This window comes from Stegastes partitus, unplaced genomic scaffold, assembly GCF_000690725.1.
Source record: "Stegastes partitus isolate 25-593 unplaced genomic scaffold, Stegastes_partitus-1.0.2 Scaffold403, whole genome shotgun sequence".
Classification (NCBI taxonomy): Eukaryota; Metazoa; Chordata; class Actinopteri; family Pomacentridae; genus Stegastes; species Stegastes partitus.
The window spans coordinates 143,595-160,131 of NW_007578134.1; the positions used below are offsets into that span (position 1 = coordinate 143,595).

Consider the following 16,537-nt stretch of genomic DNA (forward strand, 5'->3'; position numbering starts at 1 on the left):
CTCCTCCTCATCTCACCTTTTTCCGACTGATCCTCCGGTTCAGTTCCGGCTCGTCGCTGGGAAACAGACGGACCCGAGGAGCTGATTGGCTCCAGGAGCTCGGCGCCGGACGTCTGCCACGGTGACGTCCAGTCTGGTATCAGCACCAGCGGAGCGTGTGAAGGACCGTCGCTGTCGGTCTCTACGGTGACCAGCTGGTCCAGGTCCGCGTCTGACAGAGGCAGCCCTCCCGTCGCCATGGCACCGGGAGGCTGAGCGTTGCCGGGCGCCATGGTGACCGCCGCCGCCGCCGCCGCTGCTGCTGCTGCTGCTCCTCCCTCTGGTGTCACATCTTCGAACGGCTCAAAGATGAGAGGGAGAGCCTCTGATGACATGGTGGCCTCTGTGGCTTCATCTTGAGACAGCGGGATTGCAGTGTCTGCTGCAATTTGTGTCAACACGAGCACAGACACAGTGAAGGTCATCGTATGTGGGCGGAGAATTTAATTTCCAAAGGGCAGAACTGATTGAAACACTCCGCTAAAAGTCAGCGAAATATTGCAGTCTGTACAGAATACCAGTGAAGTTAGTGCACCCCTGTGCAAAAAATCACTGAAATGTCAAATGATTCAGAAGTTAATCACCTCTCACTAATTTCATTATTTTGGAGTTGAGCAGCAGATTGTTTCCTTTAACGAGTATTCAAAAACAGAAACTTCAGAAAGACTATATTGAAAATACTCTCAATGCAACAAAAGCAAAACTGTGATTTCCAATCAGCTTAAGTGCACAAACATGGTTTCAAAACTGGTCGTCAACACCAGACATTTCTCAGTTTTGGACCTCTGGGCTGCATGTCTACATCATGGCTCCACATGGTTGTCAGAGGAACGTATAAATGCGATTGTGAGGCCTCCAAAGATGGAACAGGATCAAGGAAGATCAGTGACCAACTAAAAATCAGTGGGAACACAGTCATCTTAAAGTAGAAGGATCCATGGTACCACTAATCAGAGCTGCAGTGATCCTCCTCCCAAAATGACGCCACAAAAATTGAACTACTTTCACCATCTAACTCTGAAAAACTGCTGCTTCACACTTGGCACGGGCATAATTAGTCAAATCTATCTGTGACAGCTCAGACAGCATGAGGAACACTTCATAACATCAACCTTTATGGACAGAGGATAAGAACAAACTGTTGCTTGCACTTTGATAATGCTGATGTGAACCTGGCCACGACTGCCACAGTGAACGCATCGTCCTGACAGTGAAGCACGGAGGTGGAATTATGATGATATGAGGCTGCATGAGGGCAAAAAGTGTTGAGGAGATGATATTTATAGATAAAGGCACCATGAATGTCTGTGAATAAGCAAAAACACTGGCTGACAAGATGAGTCCCAGTCTGCAGAAGCTTGAAGAAGAGGAATATTCCAGCATGAGAACCATCCAAAGCACAAAATCACACAAGCGTTTCTAAAGATGAACGAGTGATTCACTGACTTGAATCCAATAGAACATCTTTGGGATGCTTTAAAGAGAATGTTGGACGCATAAGTATTTAAAAAAAGAAAAGATCTGAATCTCAGTAGTGAAAGATGTATCGATTTTAGGTGGATGAAATTCCTACTGTGGTGTCTGTGTTTATATTGTACGTTTAAACTGGTAGTTTTTAATTTGACATCAGGAGCTAACACCCCACTGCTCCACTTAGAAGTAATGCAGTTATGTAAGGTGACACAACGTTGAATCATTTGGCATTTAAGAGATATCGCAAGAACTTCTGTACACTTCTTCTTTTTTTTTTTTTTGCGATCGTCAGAGAAAACTAGGGCAAATAAACGACGACAAGTTTTCTTACTCTGCTGACAGCCGGAATGAAAAATGTATGTTTTGTGCAGAAAAGCTGCAACTGTGTGCAGCATTTTGCTTATTTAGTATTTATGATGGCCTTTTGAAACAGGTGCACAAAGGTTTCTCATTAGAAGACTCAGAGTCTCGATCGCAGTGCAACGACGAGAAGACGGAGGAAGAAACCTGCACCTTTAGTCTGAAGCATCTCTAAAGAAAAACACTTCTAAAGACTGCAATCTTTTTACATAACACCATTTTGGGAATTGGGTGTGTTTTTTTTGTGTCAGCTTCCGTCCCTGTTGGGGGAAAAAAAGCTTCATCAAACAGACAATCCCCATATGGACACACATACTGGCTCAGACAGACTCCTTTAATCCATTTCTCTCTCCTGACTCACTGAGTAATAACCTGCCTGACTCTGGATGGGGAGTTAAAGGGTGAGAACGATTGAGAGGAGGCTGGAGGGAGGCTCGAATCCTCCAAAGACTTGTATAACACACACCCTGCCACCAGCCTTTTCCTAGCTGCTGCTGTGTGTCTGCCTCTGTGTGTGTGTGTGTGTGTGTGTGTGTGTTCTCTCTCTTTTTTTTTGCCACACTCGAGTCAGGAATAGAAAGTAATTAGACTGCCACGGGTCCCAGCTGGGGTTCAAAGTGGAGCGTGGAAAAGCAGGCGCCTTCTTTGCCAATCATCAAAGGCAATCTCTGCCACCAGATATGTCGTTTTCATTTCACTTTTTAATGAAACCCTGTGAAAATCCAGCAAGCTGGGAAAAAGATGTTGTGGCAGGAATTGTCACTGACTGCAGAGCTTAACCCCGCACCGCTCTGACGGCACTCTGTGGATCTTAAGTCTGAAGAAATCCTCACACTTTGACTTTTAACTGCATGTGTCTCGCTTACCTCCGCCGGGTCTTGCTGCTTCGGTCCACAGGCTCTCCGGTCCGTCCTCTCTGGGCATCAGGTTTGGTCCGATTTCAGGTAAAAAGGGATCTGGGAGGGACGATATCGTAGCTCCATCGCGGCCCCAGATTGTCAAAGGTGTGGAGGTCCGGGGGGTGACAAACACCAGGGGAGGGATGGGACTGAGGGAGGTCTGGGTCCAGAAGGAAGCGGAAGGGTTTGGTGGTTCTGTAGAAGATTGCAGGTTTGTTTCTGGATCCTGGAGAGAATCAGAAAATCCTGGCGGTTTGGTCCTGTCCCCTCCACCCTGGTGGCTGTATGACGTCTCCTTCTGGGGCGTAGTCGAGGCTGATGGTCCACCTGGAGCATCCATGTCCAGCCCACCTGTAGGCTCTCTGTTGGCAGGTAGATCCTCACCAGACAGCGCTGAAGCTGCCTCCGCCTGCCTCTCTCCCATCTCAGACGTGCTGTCGGTCCTCTTCACCTCGCTCCTCTGGCTCCATGCCTCTCCACCAGCCTGGCTCGGCCCAGATCTTCCATCCAGGCTGCCCCCGTTTCCAGCCTGCGTCACCGGATCTATCCCCTCAGGTCGTCCATGTGGGCCAGCCCCACCTCCCGCACCTACATCCAGCATCACATGTTTTGCGTCTGCAGACTTTACATCTGAGCCGGCACACTGTCCTTCTTCACAGGATCCGACCTGAGTGGGCTGGAAAGGGGCTCCGCAGACGCAGAGGCAGGTCCCGGCTATGAGGAGGCGGCGGAGCGTCCCGGACATCAGCATCTCTGAGTCGTCTCAGTGCCTGCTGACAGGAAAAAGTGGTGACAAACAGGCTTAACAGAGGCGTGAACAACCCCTACCTGCAACCTCTGCACCGTGTCGCCAAGCCAAGCAGACATGTGGGAGACAAAGCAGAAGTGATGTGCAAGTGCAGATTAAAGTGCATTTTAATTTGAGAGCTTGAGAGGCTGTGATAACCACAGAGAACAGGATTAAACTGAGCGGTTCTGCTTGCCTTTGCTTTGATGCACCGCTTAAATTCGGATGAAATTCCCTTTCATCTCTGAGTCTTGTGTTCACTTTGTATAAACAGAAGGAGCTGCAACACACACTGAGAGGCAGAGTGACAAACTGAGAGAGAATCTGACACAGCAATCCTCAGCACCCACTTCACCTATAAATAGCAGCAGGTTTTTCTATCCTCCAGGAGTCTCTTCAGAAAGCTGCATGAATGTTGCAGAACGTGGGCACATTTTGATGACACATTGCATCAATAAAACAAAACAACTGATGCATTTGTTGCTTTAAATGATGATGATCAACTATTAATCTGGTAAAAAAAATTAAAGGAACGACACGTTTTATAATTTCGGGGTGACACCCTTCTGTAGGAATCGGCAGCACTGATGAAGCACTGTTACAACGGAATCCACTTTTCCCCTGTGATCAATACAGCTGATCGATCACCTGACAAACCCGATCGCTCGAGCATTTGGACTGTCAACACATGCACACACTGCGGTGCCGAATCCCACAAACACCACAGTGGAGCTATTCATAGCCTCGATGCAGCCCCTTATATCGCATCGCATTCTGCTACTAAGTGCGACATTTGCATTAGATTAAAAGATAAATAAAACTGTCTTTACCTTCCACAGTTCATTCTGTGCACGCAGGAGCTTCTCTTGCTGGAAAAACAAAAAACAAAATGCAGGATGGGAATTCGGGGTAACGTGGAGATGGAGCTGGAGGAGAGGCTTGTTGTTGTGCAGCTCAGTCTTCTCTACGTATGTCTGCCTGCTCCTCAAGTGCTGCCACCGGAGCCCTCAGATCTGCAGGATTTATGAGAACCGATGTATGATCAGCTGCCCGTCTGCTGCTTGTTGTCTCGTCTCCGGAGCAGGTTTCGTGTCCAGCGTCTGTCTGTGCCGGAGGGTCACATGAGGCTGCAGGTGGTGCTGAATGGACAGCTCCTTATCCTCAAGGTAAAGGTCGCCAGGTGCAAACACCACAGTGGAGAAGTACACAGGAAAAGTCATGCATTTATATTTAATTTCAGTAAAAGTGCAAAAATTATTCACATCAAAATACATTTAAAGTACCAAACGAGAAAGTACTAATTTTATGTAATGGTTTATTACAGAATAATGAATGTTATTAGATTATATTTACTGACGCAAGTATGTATTCATCACTTTAATTTTGCATCTGGTTTAAAAAAAAAAAAAAAAATCTGCGAATTCCCCCTCAGGGATCAAGAAAGTTGTTTTTCATGACAATCTATAATTTTCACTTCCTATTTTTGTGTGTGTGTGTGTGTGTGTGATTATATTCCGTCTTATTAAACTAAGCCTGTACTGTTATCAGACAAATGTTGTAGAGTAAAATATTTACTTCTGAAATGTTTTGGTGTAGAAGTATAAATCAGCAGAAAATTAAAACGCTCAAGTGCTTACATTACTTAGTAATACAATAATAATATTTCATTAGTTTAATATTTTAAATTGAATTGCAAATTTTTTATTATCATATATAACATTACTTTTCTACTTAAGTATCATAGGATATCTTTTATTAGCTCAGGTATTATATTTTTAGGAAGATATCATACTTTTCTTATTGCTGTTCTATTAGGCACTGGATTTATGTGCTTGTGCTGTAATTTCGTTTTCTTCTCACTACTTGTTACACCACATGAACAACATCCATTTTAAACTCTTTTAAATCAAATTTTGGCTCAGACGTGTACACGTTGGTATTTGACAGTTCACAAAGTATCTCACATTTTCATATAATTGGAGAAATACAACTAATGAAGCCATCATTAACAAAAAAAAATCAACATGTTCAAGTCACACTTTAGAGGGAAATCAGCTGGAGTTAATTTTAATTATTTTACTACTGCTGGGTAATTTGATTAATAATAAAAATGCAGAATTCATCAGCTAATGTATATTTTATGTTATTAACCTGAATTAGCAAAATACCTAAACGGGAAGAGTGGAGTAAAATGTGGCATCACCAAAATATCTATCAAAGTACCTAAAAATTTAACTGTAGTACTTGAGTAAACGTACTTAACGACATTACTCCACTATCTTAATCTAACCTTACCCTCACTCTCACCAGTTATTTCTTTGAGAATTATTTTCACTAATGTTTTGATTTTGCAGATATTTTCATCAGGCACCTCTTACCCCTCCTAGATGACGTCACCGCTCCTCAGAAGACCCCGCCCAGCCCAACAGGAAGACAACAAGCTTCCAAGCCTTAATACGATGAACATTCTCTGCTGTCGGCGCCAATTACAGATTTAATTTTCGCCCAGAGGCGAGCAAATTAGTAAAATGCCCTTATTTGATGGGTTGGGAAGTGGAGGAGAGAAGACCGCGATAGTCATTGATTTAGGAGCAGCGTACACAAAGTGAGTATCAGCCGTTAGCATGCCGGGCTAACTGTGCAACTGGGTCAGCATAATGCTAACAAACAGCTAACATGGGGCGCCATTCTTTAAATAAACTGACCGTGTGTGGATGCAGTTTGTAGAACTTGACCTTTTAGAGCTAACAGAGGTTTTAAAGTTCAGAAACAAGTGCTACATAGTCGTGGAAGTGAATGCTGCAGGGTTGTTAGCTATTAAGCCACTCCTGAAAATGCTAGGCTAACGAGAGACGTCAGTGCTGTGCTACCGTTAGCTTATGCCAAGTTTTGGGTCAAATCCAGCAACGCTAAGCTAAAAACAAATAAATCTACCTAGCTCCACTGGCAGTGCAGCTACGACAGCACAAAATAATAGGCAAATGTTTGCATCTGCGTTCATTTCAGACAACAAGACATAAACAAAAAACAAAGCTCACGATAAACTTATTGAGGTTATTGATCAAGAAGTGTCTTCTAAAATGTTGAGTTACATTTGATGCAACTGAAAAACAATGACTGTACAACAAGCTAAATCTTGTGTCATCAAGATAAATCCTGCCTTCAGATGTTTGTCCATTGAGGAAAGTTTCTCCCCATGATTGCTGCTATTTGAAGGAGCTAAGTAGGTTGTTGACAGCACTTGGTAATCTGAAAGTTTCAGCTGTCATTATATCCTGCATATCTCTAAATATTTAGTATGATTGCAGTCAGCACATTAATAGAAATATACTGTGACTCATACAACATGCAGCACTTTATACTGTATGTTTGCTTGAAGATAAACTGACTCAAAGCAAGTCACATGGAGATCAAGAGGACTGTGTTCTTCTTTTTAAAGAATGATGTCTTTGTGTGCAGTTACTGTCTCACAACATCTGGCACAGAGATGCACTGTTCATTTATTTATATACAACTGCACTTTGAGGGTTTTTCCCCCCCTTCTCATTCAACAATAATATGTTCCTTCGAACGATAGCTGAACGATAATGCTAAAAACTTTATGTTGAGAATATTTTGATAGATATAACTGTGTTATAGCTGTGATATGAGTCACGATTTGGTAATTTGGAAATTATATTTTGTGCATATTTTTCTGCTAGAAATGAACTTTTGCAGTCAAATTGACAGTGGTCACAGAGAGGTGACTACAGATCGAGAGAGATCGCTGCATCAGAGCAGAAGTTGCACATTTTAAAATGTATTCATTTTATTGTGAATCACATTACCTATAATCAGAAAAATGCTGAATATAGGATTTGATAATTAGACAGGCTGATAAATCTGTCGACCCTTAGTTTGGACGTAGTTCACTAGTATTGCTGAAATTATGCTATGCATTAAAATGATTAGTCATGTTTGACAAGAATCAGATTTTTTTTTCATCTGTTCTTGCAGATGTGGCTTTGCAGGGGAAACGGGGCCCAGGTTCATAATTCCGAGCGAGATCCGGAAACCGGGACAGCAGCAGGTGAGACTGTGCTGCTGTGATTTGCTGATTGTAATCATTTGGAATGATGTGTAGAAACTGTGAAGTATTTATTCATGTGGTGTGTGATGTCTCGCTTTCAGGCCACCAAGGTGGTTCAGTACAACATCAACACAGAAGAGCTCTATGTAATCCTCAAAGAGTTTATCCATATACTGTACTTCAGGTGAGAATGAGTTAGTTACCTTTTGTAAATGTTAAAAGAGTTACTAGTTATAGTCATAGTTTCGGTAGCCAAATGCATTTACACTGTAATGAATAACTGTAGTTTTGTCTATTCTGTGTTTTCAGCCATCATAGTAGTTTGTAAAGGCAAAGTGATTTTTCTGTAATGCAGAATAGCCTCATACAGAACAAACAGTACAACAGAGTGATGCAGCCACATAAAGTCCAAGTTTTTCTTATTATTTGCTTCAACCAGGCACCTGCTGGTGAACCCTCGCGACAGAAGAGTGGTCATCATCGAGTCCATCCTCTGCCCGTCCCACTTCAGGGAGACGCTCACCAAGGTCTTCTTCAAACAGTTTGAGGTACCACAACAACGTATATCAGTGTTTTATTAAAACGACACATCATCTGTGGAGTAAACGTCACTATGGAGCACATATCATTGATGTTAGAAGTTATTTGTCACCCAGGGAAATGATCTTGTTACCAGAGTAGTTCATTTGTAATTCATTCTTATATTAAACTGCAGGGTTCCTCCAGTGCTCATCTCCCTTTGCATATATCATTAATTTAAAGATACTGTCAGAATAGTAACAGATGATAAAATAATCATTTATGTCATTTGATGCACTTTGTCACTTTAAAAATTAACTTGTGCCCTGTTTTGATATTTCAAGCTCCAGGCTCCTCATTCATTCTCCCACTGTTCTGTTTTTACGTAATAGTAATAAAGAGTAGACTCAAAATTAAGACGCCAACTGCTGTAGTGTTATTTTTGTCATTTCATTGTGAAATTCTACAATGTCATTTCCACATCCACTTTAAAATTACAGGGACCTAAGTTTTAAAAGTGTAATCACAAATAAACAGACAGTCTTTTAGCTTAGCAGGTATTCCTAATGTTAGGAGTGAATTCTGCCTGCACTGAGGTGTTACTCCATGTTTGTTTTCCAGGTTCCCTCTGTGCTGTTTGCGCCGAGTCACCTCATGGCCATCATGACTTTGGGCATCAACTCTGCTCTGGTGATGGACTGTGGACACACGGAGACTCTGGTGCTGCCTGTATCCTTTTCCCATCATCCTGTGTCCGACTGTCACACGAGAAATGCAACGTTTATTTTTAAAAACCACTGACGTGACAGTTTCAACCCTGGGCCAGATGTCCTGCATAATGTATATTTTAAATTGCAGCCTTTGCAATTTGCTAATTGGGTTGTTTTAAATTTTCCAGCTTTAATGGGAACACAACGGCTTGTATCTTGCCACAAAAATAAATTCTGCATCAAGATTTAGGGAATTATTCCTTGCTGAGGTGGAAGTTTGTTTATCATTGGTTTGTCTGTAAGCAAAACAAACTATGCAAAAACTTCAGCTGAATTTGATGAAACTTGGTGCAGAGGTGGAGTATGGTCAGCTACGTTTTGGTGCAGATCCAGCAGTGTGCTTAGCGGGTGCCTTCTAGTTTCTAGTTAGTCAATTTAGCAGTGTCAGTAAAACTGTATTTCACTCTCTGATGGTTAAACTTTGTTATTAACTTGCGGTTTACATTCATGCTGAACGGTACGAATCGACTGTGTTCTGTTAAACCACTACATTAATGCACAGCTTTTAAATAGATTATTATCCTGTTGCACATTTCAAGTTGTTTATACCACATACTATGTAATCTTGCACATTTTCAGGTGAATAAGTTGCACATTCCTGCACACTAGAGGTCAGTCTATTACTTTTTAGGACTTATAATCCCTTGATTACACTTGCTTCTAATTTGTCTTGTAGCAGTTCCTGTCCACTGACTTGCGACACTTATTTAATCTACATGTTACTGTCATGCCCCAAAAGACCGAGTCAGATTCCTCATATGTGCAAACCTACTTGGCAATAAAACTGTTTCTAATTTCTCATGTGATCCGTTATTCTGAATTTGTAAATGCAAAAAGCAGATTTATAGTCCTGTTATAAATTTGCAGTTCAAGATTTTCACGTTACCTGCTTTAACTGGTTCATCAGGTGTATGAGTGCACTCCTATTCTTCCAGCCTGGGAAGCTTTGCCACTGGGAGGGAAGGCCATCCATAAGTAAGTAGCTCTAAGAGAGAGTGTGCACTGTTTCCACTTGACTGTTAAAATAACGCTTCTGTTTCACTCGTGATTTCTGATTTAAATGAGCTCATATGTGTTTGTTTATTGTAGAGAATTGGACGGACTCCTGGTGGAGCAGTGCACCGTGGACACCGACACCACCACTGGACAGAGCGTACCGGCTGTCATCGGTAATTACAGAGACTCCTCGCACACCATCTGTCTTTGTCTTTTAAATGATGCACTTATAAAGCCATAACTCTGCTGATTTGTGTTACAGTGCCAAGAGCAAAAAAAAAATACAGTGGCAGTGACCCATTATGCATCATTTACTATTCATCAGCAGAACTTGTTTCTGTGTGACCATCGAGTGAATCCCTTTCTCCGTCTGTGAATTATATATATGCACGCAGTCTATTTTAGAGGTTTCGCTCTGTACTTTTCCTTGACGGAGGAGGAAAAAAAACTGATGTATTGTGTCGAGGCAGAGCGAGAAAAGCCACGCATGTACATCAATATTTAAAAAAAGACAGCAGGCCGACTCACTTGACCGGACTGAACTCTGCAGGAAGCGCAAAGGAGCCGAGGTGTCTGTAATTACACTTTTAAACGTGATTCAGAAGACGTGAAAGTCCACAGAGAAGTCGTAAAATGACAGCGACACCAAAAAAAAATCCATGATTTTCTGAAGGGAATCACAGTGGGATTTGTTTGCCACTAAGCAGTCACACTCGTCCTTTGCTGCAGCGTCAGCTCGTACTTCCCCAACCGTTGATTCAGCTTCTTCATAAATCTGACTCGGAAGCGAAGCGGTGGAAGAAAAAAAAAATGGCTGATTGGTGCAAAAGTGAACTAAAGAAAATTAATGTTCACTTCATTTCTTATATCCTCGTCTCATCTTTTCCGCAGGGACCATCCCAGAAGAGACCGTGGAGGACATCAAGGGTAGGTTTCACTGAGTTATTTCAAATTTAAAATCTGCACCTCTTGCTTTTCTCCCACAAGGGTCATGGATCCTTTTTTTTTATTACCTCCAGAGGCAGCTTTCCCCTCATATAAAAATCCAAGCTATAATTGATATACTTTATTTCACTCTATGTACTGATGCATCGAAGGTCACTTAAAATGAATGAAGCTCTGGTCTGTAGCTGCTTTTAATATTCTCACAGCAAAACTGACTCGAGTTTCTTTGGCTCCTCGGTCTCAAACTCGCCTCTGTTATGTTTGTATATATGACTGCTGTGTGCGTGTTTCTTTCCTGCAGTGAGAACATGTTTTGTCAGCGACCTGCAGAGAGGCCTCAAGATCCAGGAGGCCAAATTTAACCTGGACGGCACAGCGGAGGTGAGCGAGATGTTTGTACGGTTATCCTGAAACCGTAGACTAACATTTGCATTGAGTGAAGCTTTTTATTACTTGTGTTTGCAGCGTCCAGCCCCTCCGCCAGATGTTGATTATCCTCTGGATGGAGAGAAAATCCTGCATGTCAAAGGATCTATCAGGTAGCTGCTAGTTTTGTGCAGATTTCCTTACCGTCTTTGCACATATTCTTGTATTTTCTGTTTCAGTTTGCCTGAATTGTGTTTGAATTTATTTTTCAGAGTGTTGCTCTTTTTTTCAGGGACTCTGTGATGGAGATCCTGTTTGAGCAGGACAATGAGGAGAAGAGCGTGGCCTCTCTGATACTCGACGCTCTGGTCAAGGTAGAGAAAAAGTCACTCATTCGGTTATATGTGACAGCATGATGTTATGCTGATGAGTACCGTAATTTTCGGACTATTGAGGCACCTGAATATAAGCCGCACCTACTCACTTTAAAAAGAAAACAAGTTTTGTACATATACAGGCTGCACTTGTCCACGTTATAGCATGAGATATTTACACAGAAAGATTTTTTTAAACTTTTAATTAAATACCGGTAACATACACAAATACTGTAAATGCTTTTTTCCAAACAGTGCCTGTAACACGGCTGGTTAAGAAAATATAAACTACAGCAGCCTACCAGGAAAAGTCATTGATCGCTATCTTCATCTTCCTCCTGCACTAAAACCACTAAAGTCATCTTCTTCAGTGTCGGAGTTGAACAGCCTCAGAATTCCTTCGTCACACACTTCCTCAGTCTCTCTTTTGCTCTCAATGTCACTTTCGTCTTGAGGCAAATTCGTCAAAATCATTAAAATCCATAAATTAGCAGCATCATTGTTTAAGCCGCAGTGTTCAAAACGTGTTCGTTGAAGACAGAAGCAAACCTTAAAACAGGAGTCCCAGCTGTTATTTACGTGGAACAATCCGAATATGACAGTTTTGCTGGCTTGTTAAGACTGTGTAGGTTTGGAAACAGTCGTTTAAAGGCAACAGCGTTTGAACATTGGGACTAATGTGTAATGCAAACAGCCCTATCTGCATTAATGTTCAGCTTTAGTTAGAACTGATTTCTAGATGTGTCACTAAATGGTCGTGTTCGGGGGCTGCAGGTTGTGGTGCTGTTGGAGTTTTATTACATAACCAGCTCGTCAGCCACAACATTAAAACGACTGACAAGTGAAAAACAGCGATTATCTTTTTACAAAGGCTCCTGTCAGTGGGTGGGATAAACGAGGCAGCAAGTGAGCAGTCACTTCTTGAAGTTGATGTGAGTGATTTAGACAAACTCCGATGACGACTGATGAAGTGTTACGGGGGTTGTTCCTGGTACGCACCGAAGGTGGTCCCAAGAAGGACAACTAGTGAACCAGAGACAAGGTTGCGGAAGCCCAAGAATCATATATTCCTGTGTGGTCTGATCCCACAGAACTGCTGAAAACCTTGATGCTACTAGGAAAAGGACAACTACACAACATTAGGAAGGTGGTGGCTGATTGGTCTACAGTTATTGGCAGTCCAGTGTCTTTGTCAGGAGGAGTCTCTCAGTCCTGTTTGTCTCCACACTGAACAGCAGTGAAACAGTTTAACTCAGTGCTGCTGCTACCAAAAGCAGCCTTGTTGTTGTTCGCTGTGGGGATCAAGAGAGTCCAGAACGGCCTAATTAATTAATCTCATAAGGTACAGCAGCTTCAGCCCCAGACTTTCTTTGTAATGCCATTAAATTTTCAACAAGTCTTGTCACATGGCAGCTCTGTTGCTCAGGCCGTATGGAAACGCAGCAGCTTTCCTGAGACATCAGTGGAGCTGAACAGAACAGAACAGACGCTGCAGTGAAGCTCACATTTGGTTTCAGTCTAGTTCAAGGCCGCCTCCTCGAAAACTGTCCTTGCAAATGTCTGTTTATCTTTCAGTGCCCCATCGACACTCGTAAAGTGCTGTCTGAGAACCTGGTGGTGATCGGAGGCACGGCCATGCTGCCCGGCTTCCTGCACCGCCTGCTGGCAGAAATACGCCTCCTGGTGGAGAAGCCCAAGTACAGCGACGTGTTGGCCAGCAAGAGCTTCCGCATCCACGCTCCTCCCGCCAAACCCAGCTGCACCGCCTGGCTCGGAGGTCAGATCTACGTTTGTGCAAATACCTGAGAGAAAACACCGTTTGTATATAACATTTGTAAACCTCCCTCTCTGTTCCATAACTCTGTAGGGTCTCAGCTTTAATATATATTCCAGTCAAGTAAAGATAAGACAAAGCTTTATTGATCCCGAAGGAAATGCTCGTCCCAGATATTGCTCAGAAAAAACAACAACATGAGAACAGAAAAGCAACTCGATATAAGTACATTAGTACATTATTGAAATAAACTAAGTGAGCTAAAATAGACTAGAACAGAAAAATATAGAGTGATTGTGGCAACGATAATGAGGTAATATCAAAGATTAAATTAAAACATTGCACCTGAAAAATGAAATACTGCACTTTATGTTGACTGTTTTACACATGAAAAGGGAAATTCTCTACATGTAATCAAACAACTGCACATGAAAATGAAATGTGACACATAAAACTGATATTTCACAAACTATTGAGAAAGTACTATTGATATTAATATGAATTATTGGTGTTTTATTCAGATCCAAGTGTCAGATGTGCAATATTTTTACTTTCATGTACAACGTTGTCAACATAATGTGCATTATTTCATTTCTCAGGTGCCATATTTTAATTTCATGTATAATATTTTATTATCATGTGTGATTTCACTTACATGTACAATGATAGATTCATTTTTATCTCATTTTCAGGTGTAATATTTTATATCATGTGTCATTTTACTTATTACCTCAGTATAATTGCCAGCATTAGTGTTTGTTGTTCTTTTCTGGCCTTATTTTAGCTCACTTATTGTTTTTTTAGTGATGTTTTGTACTTATATCTTATTGCTTTTTGTACTTTATAGGCACTGTGTTTCTTATTCTACGTTGTTTTGTTTTTTCGGAGCAATATCTGGCACAAGAATTTCTTTAATCTCCTAATAAAGTTTAATATTCTCCTGTTTTTAGCTGTCATAAAGTAGTGCTTTTTAAAATATTTGTACGGTTTTAGTCCTAATCACACCTTAAATCACACTACAGAGTTGTACCTGTGGAGTTTAGTCTTGCTGGGTTGCTTTCATTACACAGATGGTAATCCTTTTTTATTGGAAAGCACTTTGATGAAGCAGCTGTTGTCTTGTCTAGACTTTATTTAATTAACAATTACTTGTCTTATTTATTTGTTTAATTATGACATTTATTTTTTGGGAAGCACTTTGTAACTCTGTTTTCGAAAGGCACCGTACAAATAAAGTTATTATTCCTGTTATTTTTCTTTGCACAGGCGCCATCTTCGGGGCCCTCCAGGACATCCTGGGCAGCAGGTCGGTGTCGAGGGATTACTACAACCAGACCGGCCGCATCCCGGACTGGTGCTGCCTGAGTTCGCCTCCGCCCGAGTCTTTGTACGAAGCAGGAAAAACTCCACCTCCGCTAATGAAGAGAGCGTTCTCCACAGAGAAGTAGAACACGCTGGAACATAAATTAAACTCCGGTTCGGTAGTCTTTCATATAACATCTCTGCTCTCGTCGGTTTCATTTGTTAACTACACACACAGCTCAAGGTGTTCCTAGTGTTGAGTCGTTAACGTCGTGTTTTTTTTATGCACCGTCTGTTTGACGCCGAGGTGAGCGGACGGTCGGATTTTTAGGCTGTTGCATTAATATTGCACAAGAAATGGTCCAGTGTTAAAATTTTTAAAAGTGCTACGTGCAGCCACGTGTGTGAGCGAGATCCTGAATCTGTACGTGTTTCCTGTCGAGCTCGTTTTCTTCTGTATTTTGGTGTCAGTTGGACTGAAAAACAGTGTGTTCAGCAGAAATCATTCAGATGAAGTTAAATTAGTCATCCGTTTATCGGCAAACGTACAGAAAATGTTGCTCAACTCCGGAGACAGCAGACCATCATGAACCGTGGCGTCATCAGAAGAAAGAAAAACAATTCCATTTATTTATTGTCTGTACTTAAATGTGTGAAGTGACTTTAAATACATTTAAACTCCTGCACACACTCTCAGGTGTCCTCAGTATTTCCTGATGAACATTTCTCTGGTTTGAGGCTACGTTCACACGAATACACTTTGATTCTAAAGTGCACAACTTCTGCTACGTTCACCCAAAGCGTCCACGTTACTCTGCCACATAGTGAGCCCAGTAGTACGTCATTAGGTGGACACTTTGCCACATAGTGACCCGTATTCACTACGCCTCAAGCTACGGTCACACACAAGTCATCACTGGGCTTCTACACAGAATTTATCCTTTAGTTTACTGAGCTTGGGATAGTTTTTGTGCACAGAGGTTTGAGATTTGTGTCCTATGATGTAATTTGTGAGCCAATAGTTGGAGATTTTGGGAACCAGCTAGCTGACGTTTAGCTTAGCTTAGCAAAACGGAGTGGAAACGGGAAGTATGTTGACTTGTGATTGAAATAGAAACAAGTCAGAGCTTCTTTTTTTTTTAAATCATATAGCAGATTGATTATACAGTCAGGTGTTGCCAGACCATTCTCCAGTGCTGCAGAATATTCTGGCCATGCAGGACAAGCAACACTAATACATTTCAAAATGCACAGCTGTGTTTACGCTGAGCGACTACACTACTCCAGCGTTTAATTAACATACGATGGAGACTTTAGGAAACATTGCTGACCTCAGTGTCGCTGGAAAGCTTCGAGGTTGTGTTTTACCGAAACAATCATGCAGACGTCCGTGTTTTCTTTCTGACTGGATCTCACTGTTGTCACTTAATTCGTCGTGCAAATTAATTGTTATCCTGAAAATACAAACACATCAGCATTGATGAATTTAACACAGATAATCAACTGCAGATGTTTCTGACCTCGTAGCAGCTGTTGTGCAGTTAAAGAAATATCCGGTCCGTAGTATTCTCGACAACAGTTCAAATCAAAACGCCTCAAAATGCTGTTTTAAAATAAGATGGTATTCATGTGGATGTCGCTTCTGGTGCACTTAAAAGACAAACAAATGTAAATCTTCTGCTCTGACAGGTGCAAAGGTTTGAGGAGATGTTATTTAATGTTCTAACCAGAGTTTTGATCAGGCTAAACAACTGAGAACACCATTGGATGTGTAGTTTAAGGTCATTTAAAACAAACTTCAGACAGAAATGTTGCTCTGTAAACCTGAAAAACCCTCATTACAACAAATAAACACTCAAGCAGA

General features: G+C 41.7%; 1 protein-coding gene across 1 annotated transcript; it reads left to right on the forward strand.

Annotated features, from left to right (window-relative positions):
• The first annotated feature begins 5,972 nt into the window (after positions 1-5,972).
• Positions 5,973-16,537, forward strand: actr10 (actin related protein 10). The gene is made up of 13 exons (XM_008285464.1): positions 5,973-6,163; positions 7,555-7,627; positions 7,729-7,811; positions 8,067-8,175; positions 8,768-8,875; positions 9,824-9,891; positions 10,006-10,085; positions 10,804-10,839; positions 11,159-11,238; positions 11,323-11,396; positions 11,516-11,597; positions 13,173-13,374; positions 14,638-16,537. Exons 1-13 carry the CDS (start codon positions 6,087-6,089, stop codon positions 14,817-14,819), a joined length of 1,254 nt encoding a protein of 417 aa, XP_008283686.1. The 5' UTR covers positions 5,973-6,086; the 3' UTR covers positions 14,820-16,537.

Bases quoted from the DNA above. Each gene is read 5' to 3' on its own strand.
- actr10 (XM_008285464.1), top strand. From the start codon at position 6,087: ATGCCCTTATTTGATGGGTTGGGAAGTGGAGGAGAGAAGACCGCGATA. The intron at 11,239-11,322 runs GTGAGCGAGATG...TTGTGTTTGCAG, and splicing joins ACCTGGACGGCACAGCGGAG to CGTCCAGCCCCTCCGCCAGA. The intron at 11,598-13,172 runs GTAGAGAAAAAG...TTTATCTTTCAG, and splicing joins TACTCGACGCTCTGGTCAAG to TGCCCCATCGACACTCGTAA.